Source organism: Eretmochelys imbricata, chromosome 2 (genome assembly GCF_965152235.1).
Source record: "Eretmochelys imbricata isolate rEreImb1 chromosome 2, rEreImb1.hap1, whole genome shotgun sequence".
Classification (NCBI taxonomy): Eukaryota; Metazoa; Chordata; order Testudines; family Cheloniidae; genus Eretmochelys; species Eretmochelys imbricata.
In genome coordinates this window covers 134331992-134347356 of record NC_135573.1, presented here as the reverse complement: position 1 = coordinate 134347356, position 15365 = coordinate 134331992, and the positions used below count along the sequence as shown (strand labels likewise).

The 15365-nt window shown below is 40.2% G+C and overlaps 1 protein-coding gene across 1 annotated transcript in view; it reads right to left on the bottom strand.

Annotated features, from left to right (window-relative positions):
* Positions 1-15365, bottom strand: part of MYO10 (myosin X) — a 231681-nt gene that overhangs the window by 87257 nt on the left and 129059 nt on the right. The window contains exons 6-17 of the mRNA XM_077808706.1: positions 15130-15254; positions 14066-14079; positions 13862-13946; positions 12678-12781; positions 8250-8379; positions 6568-6686; positions 4180-4326; positions 3894-3994; positions 3579-3645; positions 1864-1956; positions 731-799; positions 476-558 (exon numbers count right to left, since the gene is read on the bottom strand). Of these exons, the coding sequence (XP_077664832.1) occupies positions 476-558; positions 731-799; positions 1864-1956; positions 3579-3645; positions 3894-3994; positions 4180-4326; positions 6568-6686; positions 8250-8379; positions 12678-12781; positions 13862-13946; positions 14066-14079; positions 15130-15254 (1137 nt within the window). The remainder of the gene's footprint in view (positions 1-475; positions 559-730; positions 800-1863; positions 1957-3578; positions 3646-3893; positions 3995-4179; positions 4327-6567; positions 6687-8249; positions 8380-12677; positions 12782-13861; positions 13947-14065; positions 14080-15129; positions 15255-15365) is intronic.

The window sequence follows — 15365 nt, the reverse complement described above, 5'->3', positions numbered from 1 at the left end:
CAGGCCTGATCTTCAATTCCGTGTGCACCCAAACTCCAAGTAAAGTAAGGGTCAGGAAAGTGCAAGGAATGCAGAATCAGGCCTTATGAGAGGCGGGGGAGGGGAGACAGAGGAATCATACCTACGTTTGGTAAAGCACCTTGAAAATATGAAGTATCCTGGGCCAGATTCTAATACATTTACTCACACTGAGTAGTACCTTACTCCTCTAACACATGCAGTGCAACCATTAGGAATAAGGTACTCTACCGCCTGTGTGAGGGTATCAGAATCTGGCCCAATGTGAGAGAATAGTGGTATTATATTTGGAACTGTACACAAGAGAAGTTTATTAAGTGCCCATCTCCTTGGCCACTTGTTTGTTGCTCACTTCTCAGTCCAATCCTACACTGCACGTACTGCTCTCAACTCCCACTGAAATCCGAGCACGTGGCACCTCCCAGGATCATCCCACGATGCAAGTGCACCAACATACCTGCTTTCACGTAACAAGTTTAGGAGATCATCTCTGAAAGTATCTCTGTTTTTCTCTAAGATTCCCCTGACATCGTACTGGACCTAGTAAAAAGCAGAACAGGCTCAAATAAAAAGCGCAGTCATTAAGTACCCCTCACAAAGGCAGTACCATAAAGTGCACTGAGGGAACAGAATGCTTCAGTTAATTTGTGAGTGGTTGTGATTCTGAAACACTGTTTGGAAGCATTATACCAAATGAAGAAAAGAAAATTACCTCCCCAGCGTAGTGTTTCACTCCAAAGTTGTGAACAGCGACTCTTGGTTTCACATAAAAGGAATTGTTCTAATTTAAGGAAGAATAAAAACATTTTAGTGGAGAAAACAATTGGAATCTAGATAAAGGGCCAAGTAGTCTTCAACCTGAATTTGTCCAAACCACTGTCTTTCAGTGAACACCCTAAAAGATTAGTGCTCCAAAAGCAAACAACCATATCTATATTTGTAATAGGATTTGTTAGCCTGGAGCTGCTTCGAACACGGTAACAGGATATTTATAGTACATTAAAAGGCATTAGACTAACCCTAAGCCATCTGGCTAAGTGATCAGTTAAAGACACAGTGGACAAGAAGGGCTTGTCTTAACTGGCAGTTGTCAGGTTAGGTAGTTGTGAAAACAGCAATATGCCTGTATTAAAGGGGGTGCAGTAGCCATGTTGGTCCCAGGATATTAGAAACACAAGGTGGGTGTCCATATTCAGTTGATCATTACCTTTATTGTATTAGAGCCTCTTTAATATAAAGACAAGGTGGGTGAGGTAATATCTTTTATTGGACCCACTTCTGTTGGTGAGAGAAACAAGTTTTCGAGCTCCATGGAGCTCTTGCTCAGGTACACCTTTCCAAGACCTGAGGAAGAGCTCTGTGTAGCTTGAAAGCTCATCTCTCTCACCAACAGAAGTTGGTCCGATAAAAGATATTACCTCACCCACCTTGTCTTTATATTAAAGGGGCTCTTATACAATAAAGGTAACGATCAACTGAATATGGACATCAGGCCAAATTCCGGTCTGTTATCTCAATGTAAATCTGGAGTAACTCTGGAGAAGTGAATAGAGTTACTCCGGATTTACATTGGTGTAGCTGAGATTAGAATCTGGCCTATTTCATTACCTTTCCATATACCTATCTATGCATATGGAAGTATCTATACACACATTGCGTATTTTCAGATAACAAGCTCCCTCTTGCTGCCACTGAAGCAAGTGACTTGGCCACTGACTTCACTGGGAATAGAATCGGGCCTAATATGTACTGTAAGATTATGCATCCATGAATATGACTCACAAACCTCTGGAGAAACAAAGGATCTTACAAATGGCACACTAAATAAATTAGAGTATCACATACGGCGTGTTGGGAGTGTAACTTCTCCAACAAGGTGCAGTCAGTCGCTTGAGGAAAATGACTCTCTTCATTGATTAGTGCTAGCAGGCCAAGTTTCTAGATCAGTAAAAATAAAGAGAACAAGGATGAATTAGCCCATCGAGTGTTTACACTGATCTTTCTACTAGTGAAAATCGTCTTGAAGATGCTGTCAAGAGAGGCATAAGTGAACCAATATATCATAAAAACTCTCACAGGAAACTGTAACACTGTTAGAGAAAAAGGATTCCTCTGGGAACGTAAAGCAGGTAAAAGCAAAACAATGGAGGAAAAAGCAGTTATTGAAAACGTGAGCACTTTTTTAGCCCAAAGTCACTGTTCAAATGAAGGGGATTTATCCTGTTTTTCTTAAAAATTTGCTTTGGGTGAGCCAATAGTCCAGCTGGAGCTATATTCTGAATAGCTAGAAATTGCAATGTGGTTATTTGCACAAGTATTCTCAACCTGAGGTTAGAGAAACACTTCCAAGTGGTCCACAGAGCTGCTTCTGTCACAGTGTTGAAGCATGTATCTTTCTTCAAGTCAGTTACTGATAACTGCATAACGATCTAGGACTCTTTTAGGGTTTCCAGAATCTTTTTTAACAAGCTAAATTCAAATTTTAATAAACAACACCACATCTAATCTTTTATAAGTTCTTTGCAGTATTGATTGATTCTCACAACAGCCCTGGGAAGCGGGCAGGTATTATAGTTCTACCGAAAGGGATACTGAAGTTAAGTAACTTGTCCTATGCCCCAAACGGAGTCGCTGTTGAACAGGGACAGGAACTCATGAGTTACTGGTTCCAAGGAGAGAACTTAAATAGATTTCACCTCTCCTCCACCCCAACGAAAACCACATGCACTCACACATATCAATACTGTGCAGCTGTTTCTTGACTTTCCATGTTGTGTGTTTCTTTGGTGTACATTCAACCATAATCAGTTTCATGGATGGAAAAGAACTGGGGGAGGGGAAACTAATAAAAACACAGGAGGACAGAAATAAATTGCAAAAGTGACCTGGAGACACTAGGGCAGTGGGGGAAAATGGGCAATAAGAGAAGACTAGATACATTGAAATGCAAAGTTTAACATTCAGGAAAAGGAATTTAAGAGCAGAGATAGAATACATAACCCCCATCCCAACAAAACCCCACCCAACAAAGCAAATTTAAAAATTGTGGAACTAATCTGATCTTTGTCACCCATCCTACAGTTCATTCTGCTTGTATGTTTCATCTCTTCCCCCCCAGCCCTTTGTATGTCTCGTCTATTTAGGTTGTAAAGATTTCAGGCAGGGACTCTCCCTTTATCTACATTTCTACAGTGCTTAGTGCAACAGAATCCTGATTTTGGTTGCAGTCCCGAAGCATCACACTACTGGGAATCTTTCTCCAAGCTATCTATTTAATGATCTCCTAATATATTCTTGTATGCAACCATGCATTGCAAATTATAGGCAAAGTGAGGAATTTGGGATTGGGAGGGGTATGTGTCCATGAAAGTGTACTGATCCTATGAAAGTGATACACAATCTACTAAAGTTTGAAAACCACTGTATTAAAAGATCAACATTTAAACAAATAAAAGATAGTCTGCCTTTTGACCATATGCTGCTTTAAAATTCCTGCTTACACAAGTGATGAGAACACAGTAATTTGTCCATGCATACCACAATATCAAATAACGTATTACCTTTTCAATAAGGTCCAGGCACTCTCCGTTGTCTGTCCAGTCAATATCTTTCCAAACTAGCCCTTCTCTAGTGTAAGAAAAGAGGACATTTTATTCATAATTACAAAAATGTGTTGGGAGGAGGGGGGGAGTTGTTATGCCTACCATGCAAGTTAGAGTAAAATCAATTTAAAAAAAAAAATAATGATATGCAGCTATAGGCCAGGATTTTTAAAATGTACTTATGGGAGTTAGGCACCCAAATCCCATTGAATTTCAAGGATTTGGTTATTTCTCTCCCCTAGGCACCTTTCAAACTCCAGCTGTAATTCTTACCTGCTATATTCCAGTTGCTCCAAGGAAAAAATGTGCTTGTTGAAATATTCTTGAAGCTTTTCATTTGCATAGTTAATATTGAACTGCTCAAAACGATTAACCTGAAAAACCACAGACATTCAAAGGTAAATACTTCCAATGCCATTCGTTTTGTAATGATATACTGATTCATTTTAAGTCCTAAAGCATTTGATAATCCAGTTCTAGAGATGTTACGGGGAATTGTGGAACAATGGCATACATAAAAATTAATGAATCAATTCCCAGCAATTTTTTTGGAACATACCTCAAAGTTTTCAAATCCAAATATATCAAGAATTCCGATGGACTTGAAATCTTCTTTGCCTCTGATTCTGCTGTTGATTTTTTTAATAACCCATGCAAAACACTGGGAGTAAAGTGCCATAGCCACAGAATCTCTGCTATCTACTGCCTGCATTGGAGAGGTAATACACAGCATAGTAATTTAATTAGAAACCACATTTTGCCACTGTTCTTTGCCCAGTGCAATGAAAAAGTACAATACATGCAGTTTCATATTTCCATTAGGTATATATACATTACATTGATTACAATTAAAGCACTAATGATTGAAAGCTCTACTGTGAGTTATTATAATTCAGTATTTATACTGCATTTAAAAAGAAGTTAAGGTTTCAAAGTCAAACACTCAAAAATTAGGAAATACCACAATTAAGGGTGCCTGTGCTACCTAAATTCAGCTCTTTTGTATGTAAACATATATATGAATGTACAGTATGCTTTTCCCTAATCTCATTCTTAGAAGTGGCTGAATCCTATTTTGCTGAAACTTTCCAAAACTGAGCCTGAGGCCGGCATCTATCTGGCTTGGGAAATTTTAGCCCAAATGGTTCAAGTCTGACAAAGGTACAGGCAACTAAAAACAGGATCCTATAGTGAGAAGTGTCGAGCAACTTTAACCAAGGAAGCCCTTCCTGCTCCACCTATAGAGGTCTATAAAATCATGAATGGTGTGGAAAAAGTGAATAGTGCTATTTACCCTTTCCCACAATTCAAAAACCAGCAGTTATTCAATTCAATTAATAGGCAGCAAGTTTAATACAAACAAGAGGAAGTACCTTTTCACACAATGCATAATGAATTGTGGAACTCATTGCCATGGGATGTTGTGAAGGTCAAAAGTATAACTGCACTCAAAAAAAGAACTAGATAAGTTCATGGAGGACAGGTCCATCGATGGCTATTAGCCAAGATGGCCAAGGATGCAACCCTATGCACAGGGTGAGTCTAAACCTCTGATTGCCAAAAACCCGAAGAGGAAGACACGGTGGATCACTCCAACTGCTCTGCTCTGTACACACCCCTGAACTTTGATACTGGCCACTGTCGGACACAGGATACTGGGCTGGATAGACCATTGATCTAGATCAGCATGGGAGCTCTCATAGTCTTATAATTACAAGATGGGCATCCATAGAGATTTCTCAAAATCTAAGGGCCAGATTCTTATCCCACACTGAATAGCTCTGAACCGCAAGAGCAGCCTCACTGAAATCCAATGGAGCTACTTGCAGAATAAGGTACTACTCAGTGTGAGTAAGGATATCAACAGAACACGCCCCTAAATAAATAATTAGGTAGTGTTACCTTCAAGGCTCTCCACAACATTTCTCATGATTAACTCTCAAGTGCTGCCTCCTTTTATGCTCCTTTAATCCTGTTTGTTCGGCCCAAACTGCTAATCTGAATGCCCCCACCTCTTTTGTACCCCTTTTCCACCCTGCCTCTGCCATGCTTTCTTTCCTGCTGCTCTCTAGGACAGTAAGGCCCTTCATGACCTTGGGAACTACACTTCCATTCTCTCCTCCTCTCAGCCTAGTCTCACAACCCCTTCTTCAAGGAGTTTTATAAATTATATTTTTGTATTTTATGAAGTAAGATTTTAAAAAACAAAATGTAACAAAGAAGCAGTATGCATTAGCTTCCCAAATGACTGGACAACCAAATTGTCTCTGTGACTTGTCCACCTCTTCTTCCCCACCCCATGAGGTCATCTACTCTTGATCCTGTCTTAATTTAGGCCTTAATCCTGCATTGGGATCTGCTAGCCTGGATTCCTGCACCTGTGCAGAGACTCATTAAAGTCAACTGGACTCTACAAAAGGCACAGGGCTAGTGGATCCCATGCAGGATTGGGCTCCTAGACAGGCAGGGATTTGGTCTTTATCTGTATTATAAAATCCTATGCACATCTCTAGCATTATGTGACTCAAATCATAACTTGTTTTTAAACCACGTTAGAAAATCCTGTAATGTATTGATTACTTGAACCTGTGCCCCACTCCCCAACAAGTTATCTGACTAAAATTCTGATGTCAGCTTCTTTGGGCCTGTCTACATAGGGACATTGAGGAAAATTAATCCAAATGAACCAAGGTGTAAATTAAAAGTGGATTATTTAAAGTGAATTAAACCCCTTTATGGACACAGAATGAAGACTACTTCAATTCTAAATTTGTTAATTCAGATTAATTTTCCTGAGTACCCCCATGCAGACAAGCCCTTATTTATGCTTCACGCTGTTGGTTCATTGTAGTCGTTGATCTCAGTGGAACTCTATGCTGGTTTTAGATCAGCTGGAAGTCTGGCCCAATTGTTTTGTTAAAATATATCCAAAGTGGTATGTCTTTACCTGTTGTACACTAAGAGGTGTTAAGATTTCTTCTCCCCTGAGTATCATTGATCTCTGTGTCAATGCTTCAGTCAGCTGTGTTGAGTCCAGCCCAAGTAACTCTGCAGATCTACTCAGAGCTAGCAACAGAAGGAGCCAAAAATAAATACACACGTATATGCGGAAGGCACAATTATCACAACATTTTTTTAACCTACTGTAATTAGAAGCAACACCAAAGCAGCTTCTGACAGAGATTAGAAAAAAATATTGAGTTGGATTCTCTGGTCTGCTACAGGCACTTTGCTCTCCTTATGCAAAGTGCTGGCAAAGGTAATGTAGCTGCCTTCTACACCAGACACCCCCTCACTTACAGCTGAAGCGAGGAGACGGTGGACACAGCTGAGCTCCAGTCCTGCTCTAACTTCCTTCCACTGAAGCCAGGCAGCCCTTAATCGGGGAACCACACCTGGCTCCCATCAGCCACCACTTTCATCCACCATACTGGAGTGCAGAACTGGTACCACCGTCTACTTCCCACTTAATTTACTTTATGCACTTGATAGCATTCTGTGTTGTTTCACTCAATTTTCACTCCCTTCCCTATTCAGTCGGGTTAGTCAGTTTTCCTTCTTAGTCATGTGGGTGTTTCACCCAGCAATAGAGGAAAGAAGCATATTTTAAGAAATAGGAAAACAACATGGTAAACCCAAAAAAATTAGCAAGGAAGTTCAGGGACAGATGAAATTCTGGAAAACACTGAACTCATATTTGAAACTGACTAAATTTCAGAGTGAGGGTGTCTCTTTAATTCTTCTTCTGAGAACCTATAATCATAAAGAAATTGTCATTCACAGAGGTCTAATCTCTCCTGAAAAGTATGCATAAATGCAGCTGCTAATGCATCCCAGTACAGCATCTCGACATAGGTTAAATCCCTGTACTCATTTTCACTGTCAATCAAACCCAGTTATTAATGTCTGGATGCTCAACTTCAGAGCAACAAGGTTGAAATATTGCCTTGAAAATGCATTTACAACAAAATTGATACAGTGGTTGTCTAAATCACTTATTCCTTTTCAGTGCTCCTGAAACAATAAGATAGTGTTATAAACGTGCACAAAAGAAAGAAGCTGATTTAAAACACCCCCAATTCATTACAGATCACAGTTGGAAGCCTTTAATTTGTTCTTAACATAATAAAAATCCACACCTAATGTTATTGCTAATACTAATGTTTGGTTTTATGGATACAGAAACCTAATACCCACTTCCTCATTCAGGAGAGGGTACTTCTGCTTTCCCCCCCGAATCATCTAGATGTTTCTGGTGAATAGAAGAAAAGTTTGGCAAACAAGGCAAACAAGGCAGGCACAGTGCACTGAAGTCTTGAATCCTGAATGCACTTAAGTACATGCTTAAGTCCCATCAACTTACGGAAAAGCATTCCAAATTCAGGAAAACATTGGCTTCAGGGGACTTAAGCACATTTGAAAGTTAAGCATATGCTTGAGTTCTTTCCTGAACTGGAGGCAGAGTTCAGTGCCAAGGAGTAACTCATTTCATCTTCATAAAACACCAATGATGGCATTTTAACCATCATTAACAGATCTTAAAAAGGAACCAGAGACTTTTGTCCTGCATGGTTTCCAACACTACTATTAAGCAGTCATGGATATTTCCTCATCCCATAACGATCTCACCTGTTTTGAAGGACACCTGTGCCCCACCAGCAGTGATAAACTCAATGTTCCCTAGATGCAGAATGCCAGCTAGCAGCCTAAGAACTTCTCGCACATCCTCCTTGCTGAACTGCATCACTTCCATTGCAGTCTGGAAGAAAATATTTCTTTCAGTTTGTGTTTGATTTTATTGGAGAATCAGAAACTGAAGTAGATGATAGAGGGTAAATTACAAAACACAATAACTGAGTTTTGCAGCCTTTAGCATTTGAAAGACATAGGAACAGTGGAATGGGAACAGCAAATGCATCTCTTGTTTTAGCCCTCAATCCACACAAGCATTTTAACACATGATGTGTGCAACTTTAAGCACAAAGTAAAACACTGACATCTTTAAACTCTCATCCCCCTGAGTGTCACTGACCCTCTAAGGAGCTGTTCCACTGCAACAGAACTTGATTAAAGATATGCATGTGCTTGGGTATTTTGCGAGATAGTAAAAAACCTCACTAATTTGTACTAGCAACCTGGAGGAACCTCCCCTGTGTGTTACCAGATTTTGCAGATTTCTCATGGAAGTGACCAAACATGTATCATGCAATGTACTTTATCAGTGCACTGTAATTTAGTTTTACTTAAAACTAATGTTCTGCTTCATATTTTGAGAAACTAACAAAGTCTTAGTGAAAAACCTCATTATTGTACTCTACTAACTGGGGCAACACACAGGTTTTTTGTGAAAACTACTGGATTTACAGATGGGCAAAGTAAGAATGACCATGGTTCCACTGTATATCAGGAACAAAAAACAAAAAATGTAAAACATGTATTATTGGATTAATGCAAGCAAAACAGACAACTATTTTCTTTGGGAATGGCTTGTGTTTTCCAAATGTCTCTCTACAGTGCTGCAATCTGAATCAGATTGTGCAAATTCATTGTATTTCATGGTTTGCACTGATGAAACACTCTTAATTCAGGGACGCGGAATACACAGAGCATGATATATTTGAGTAGGGCTGTTGGAGTGTGTTGTATTTCTGTGCAAATGTGATTACAAAAAGATGGTCTTTGGTCATAGTGACAGGTTTCAGAGTAGCAGCCATATTAGTCTGTATTCGCAAAAAGAACAGGAGTACTTGTGGCACCCTAGAGACTAACAAATTTATTTGAGCATAAGCTTTCGTGAGCTACAGCTCACTTCATCAAAAGCTTATGCTCAGATAAATTTGTTAGTCTCTAAGGTGCCACAAGTACTCCTGTTCTTTTTGCTCATAGTGTGTATCAATAATGACAATAGTGTCATTTTGCAAAATACAAGCAGCACTGAGAGGTGTTTTTGCAGCTGCTCTCGGAATTACTTCCTCCCCACAAAGGAGCTCTACCCAAAGTCAGCCATCTTAGGGTTTTAGGAAGAAGTTCTCTTCTCTCTTCACTCTCATACCTATAATCCCTCCAAGGTATTGGCAGGGGATTGTCCTGCTAGCCCTGCCACACCTCCAGTCACATACTTGCAATAACGTTTTTAGTAAATAAGAAGGAAAGGGATATCTGCAGAAGTTCTGGGAATCCATTCCACTGTGTCTGCACAGAAAGAGCTGTTATAATAACTACTAAAACCTCACAAAACATACACCACCTTTTAGTACTGTAGAGCTGAACAACTGTACACTCTTCCAATACACAATAGATATCTAGAATTGCCAATACTTTGTGGGTAGATTCATAATTTTATGGTCACTATGATCAAGGTGGTTCTCAACCTTTCTGGGCTCAGGACCCATTCATAAACCTTGACAGCCTGTCACAACCCAGTAAATAGCTTTAGTGCAAAAAACACTTGTCTTACTAAGTATTCCTTACCCATGATATAGAATACACATGTTAACGTAACTGGTACTAAAAAGGACACGGTGCATACCATAACAGCAGCTACTGAAGTTCTGGTCCCTTAGGGCTGGCTGGCCTCCGGACGTTGTGACATTCAGGTCGCAGCACCACTCAGTTTTGGCCCAGCTCCCCTAACAAGGGACCTGCAGGGCCAAGTTTTTGTGAGTGGTTTTGTGACTTGGCAAATGAGGTCACAGTGCCACTCACTCAAATTTGGTCTGGCTGCCCACCCCGCCCATCATGATGGAGGGGCAGCTCGGCTAAACTCGAGTGGCACTGTGACCCCAGAAATCACAACACCAGGAGTGAGGAACTGAATTCAGCCAGCCCCGTGGGACTGCAGCCTTTTGGTTCATGAGCCACAGATTGAGAAACCCTGATCTAATCTGACATCCATAACACAGACCATGGAACTTCACCCAGTAATTTCACTTGTTCCTGATGATTTTAACAAATTTTTTGTGATTGTCTCTAACCCTGTCGGCCATAGTTATAGTTATAGAGGGTGGTACAAGCTGAAGAGATTTTATTAATAGGATCCAGCTCATGGCACAGTAATAACAGATGTCACAAGAATACTTAGGAAGGCATGTGTGTGTGCTCACACTGCAGATCCCCACTCCAGTGGAGAAGACCTTTTGGAACACAAAGGAAAGAAAGACATCTAGAGGGGAAATCATCTGTAGCCTCTTGGAAAAAGGTCATTAGAATGCATATGACTGAAAGAGAAGAATGAAGTACGGCTTAGGAATATTGTAGTCACTGAAGTCACGTTCTCAGGCCTTACGAAGATCTGTAAGGAAGCAAGGGATGGGGATGCATGAAACGGGGAAGGAACAGAAACTGATGATGCAAAATGTCCCTGTCCTTCACTATAAGGAAAGCAGAGTGGAAATGTCCCCATTCTGTGCCCAAATTTCTGCTTGTAAAATACTCCAGAATGCAAGATTTACATGTCAAGTTAATTTCATGCTCTACCTGCCTCACGCTGATTAGCGCAAATTAAATGTCATGCTACTCAACCTGAACTAGATGACTGCAATGCGGATATCACCCACTTCCACAAAAATATGTCTGTCATGAAATTAGGTAGTTTTATAGCTGCAAAAACAAATATACATAAACACCTTTTAAATAAATTGTACCGGACCCTTTTATTGGTTTTCAAATCCCATAGAGTACGTGCCACACTGAAATTAAGGTAGTACTAGGAAAAGAAATTGATAATTATGGTAATAGTAAGAGTCAGCTAATTACTGTAGCTAATTGCTGAAGCTAATGTGGGTGTGAAAGTTAAGGCTACTCAGAAAAATCCTCAATTAGTGTTTGTGCTTCCATTTCACCCGGCTTTCCATTCGATTTAATAATCTTATTTGATCACTTACTCCACATACCAGATTATCTTTATAGCACCCTTTCTCCCACAAAGACACATGGCTAGAAGAGACTGGAAAGCTGCAGAAGTCCACGTACTACCATGGATTTGCTATTTCCAAATTTCAGTAAATGGTGCAGATAGTGTACGAAGCCTTGAAATGAGAGAAGCAGCAGAAATATGTACACTGGTCATGTAAAATAAGGTGGCTTGTTTTCTTTAGTAAGAAGGTTAATTTTCCCATAAAAGAAAGGCTGCTTCCTGATTGCTCTGTATTTTTATTTGACAGATTTGTATGAACTGTCCCAGGAGCATAAGCAGCAGACACAGAAGGAAGTGATGCTTCTCTTTTATACACATAACCAGCCCTCACAGTGTACACCCAATAGTTATGAAGAAAAAAGCTATCTAGTTTATTCCAGATACTAAAATCTTAATGCAAATACCTTTGGAAGGGGAAGGGAGTACACTGTATTCTAATGGATGCTTGGGGTAAGATAGTTAAACAATAGAACACTTGTTTGGTTTTGTCAAAAAAAGTGGGAATGAATCAGAAAATGTACAGGTTCACAATCAATTGTGCAATAAGACTCTTTGTGCTTCCATCGCTCTATGTGTACGTCCCTTGTTATATCCTGTGGTGTCCTATTTTGGATATGCATTATTAATGTATTTACTTTGTAGCATCTCATTCCCACCACCATGCGTTGAGGAATTTGCACCTAGGTATGAATACATATGTCCTTTGTTATAAACTACTGTAATGGTAATTCTACATAAGTCGTGGTTGGAAGGTAAGGTGGGTGAATGTCTGATTGCCTTCCACTGCTGTCCTCTTTGCTCTGCAATTTAGTTGCTTTCCTTTCCAAGGAGTGGTGGGAGAGCGACTTCATATCCTGCATGCAAGGAAAGAAATGCTCCCTGTGATAGCAAAGTGTATGACAGAAAATTAGTCACTTCTGAGCAAAAGTAGATTCTGATCTTCCATGAGGCACCTTATGCCCATGCGGAGTGCTGTTGAAGTGAGTGGGATTGCACATAGCCACGACCATGGACTGATCCTTCTGCAAGATTAGGACCCTACTTAGCTGCAGATCATGATAGCTTTCATTGAAACCACTATCAAGCAAAGAGATATGAAACTTATCACCCTTGAACCATAAAGAACTGGTCAAACAACTCACAATGACTTCCTTGAAGGAGTCTTTGTCATTGATTGTCTTATCCGCTACACATCCAGACTGATTCAGGTAGTGGTAGTGCTCTGGTACAGATAAGTAAAATGCATCTGCAAAGAGAAAAAAACAAGTCACCATCTTAGAAGTTAAAAAATTAATTCGTGTTTCATTTACTTGAGATATGCATGAGCAGGGACACAAACTCAAGTGGTTTATAGCAGTGGTTCTCAACCAGGGGTATACATACCCCTGGGGGGTACATAGAGGTCTTCTAGGGGGTATATCAACTCATCTAGATATTTGCCTAGTTTTACAACAAGCTACATAAAAAGCAACACCGAAGTCAGTACAAACTAAAATTTCATACAATGACTTGTTTATACTGTTCTATATACTATACACTGAAATGTAAGGACAATATTTATATTCCAATTGATTTATTTTATAATTACATGGTAAAAATGGGAAAGTAAGCAATTTTTCACTAATAATGTGCTGTGACACCTTTTGTATTTTTATGTCTGATTTTTTTAAAGAAGTAGATTTTAAGTGAGGTGTAAGTTGGGGGTACGCAAGACAAATCAGACTCCTGAAAGGGATACAGAAATCTGGAAAGGTTGAGAGCCACTGGTTTATAGCAATGGAAAATGTATCACATTCATTGGAGAATTTTCATTTTATCTAGCTGTGAAACACTATAGTCTGTACTCTTCATTGCACGCAGACAGTTAGCCAAAAAGGTGGTGCTAACACAGCTTAGACATTTTTACACAAATGCTATTTCTCTTGCTGTTAAGGGCGTTAATCTTCATGACAAGAGACTGTGAGAGTACGATTCCTTCTCCTCTCTTCCCTTTGGAATTTCCTAGTGCCCACCCAAGATACTAAGTGACAAACCCACAACACAGTGTCCAGCCTGAGTAACTATCCCAAGGTCACAAAGTGAGTCTGCGGCAGCTGGGAATAAACCCCAGGAGGCCTGGTGGCATTCCTATGCTAGAGACACCGCTTGTAGCAAGATGAGCTCACAAAACATGCTCAGTGAATTCAGATTAAATAAATAACCTATTTCTCTTGTTCGGTTATTGGTTTACCACAGCACTGTCATCGCAAGATGGCGTTTCATGACTGAAATAGTACTGGCAAAGAGCCATTGCAAACAGTTGTGTGAGCTGAGCTTTGTCACTCACCTTTCTCTTCCTCTTCTATCCCTGCCAGCAGTGCATAGAATATGTGATAATTTCTCTCCCCAGGGTTCTGCCTTACTACACGGTTCTGTCAAAGCAAATAAGATGTTTAGGGGATTATTTTTAAAGGGAACCTACTCACCAGCAAGTTTTGAGAAAGTCTATGAATAAAACAAAAATACTGGATGACAGCAAATGTTGACTTACTTTTTCTAATAAATCTTTAGTGTGGAAGAAAGTGATCCATCAAGGAATAAAACGGTGAAGTTAAAGAACTATATGTTTACAACTCCTGAGTGGTTTGACTTCAGAGAGAAAAAAAACCATTGTGGTCTATGTCATGTATCTGTTTGCACAGCAAAAGGAGGAGAGTTTCCCTAACTAACACATTCAGCCACTTCTAATCCCAAAGGTTTTTTCAACAGAGCATACTGAAGTATCGTCATATTCTGGACCAAATGAGGATTTGAAGTGACACCTACCTTTTCGCCTAACTTTCTGTTTGCTGGTTAGTTTGGTGCCTACTTTAAGGGTGAAATTTACCCACCTTGCATGAAGTGTGAACAAATAACTTTTGTGCAAAGATCTAGGCAGGTTGAGTGTGTGGGGACAGAATCACCCTCCTCAAAGACACGCAAGCAGGATGCAGCTGTTCCACAGCCAGTAATCCTGCAACAAGGCAGGAATAGGAACCACAACCCAACAGCCCTATACAGGGCCTATGGCTACTTCATCTATGTAACTGCAAATCCTGAGGATACACTCCTAATTCCCCAACCTGCAGCATCCTATGTGGAACTGGTGCATAGCCCAGCGTGGCTGAGTGCAAGCAGTGTGGCCAACCTGAGGCTGCCCCCCTCACACAATGGGCTCTGTACAGCCTCTCACTTCTGCTCTGTACAGGGCTACCCTTGCCCATTATGCCCTTGGCTGGTGAAGAGCTGGTAATCAGAGTTTTTCCCATGAAGTTAAGATATTATTAACTCACTCTGAAGAAACATGCACACTAGCCATAATACCAGAAATGAGAGAGAAAGTTTGATGATTTTATATCTAGATAAAGGAATGGATAGATGGACACACACACACTGAATCTGGACTTACTGATTTCTCTTGAAGTTTACTCAGGACAGTTTTTTTAACCTGAAATCTTTGGGTGTGGGCAGAGGGACAGGCAAAGGCTAATATTTCCCCCCACTACTCTCCACAGAACAGATACAGGGAACACGTCCCCCTGAACTACAAAGGCACTCAGCAAGAAGAGAGGATACAATCTACAATTCTTCCTCCCTGGATGTTTCCCTTCTGACAGATGTTCAGCTGAACAAACTTCCCAAAGCGACTCGAGTTGTTGTTGTAAACAGTCTTCGCGTTGCCAAAAGCTTCCATAATTGGGCTGTGAAAATAAGGGAGGACAACAAAAGTATTAACTTGTGACTGGAATACCATTGATAGGAGCAATGCACTCCAGTACTCAAGGAAAGGCACAATCCCCATAAAGCCCAGC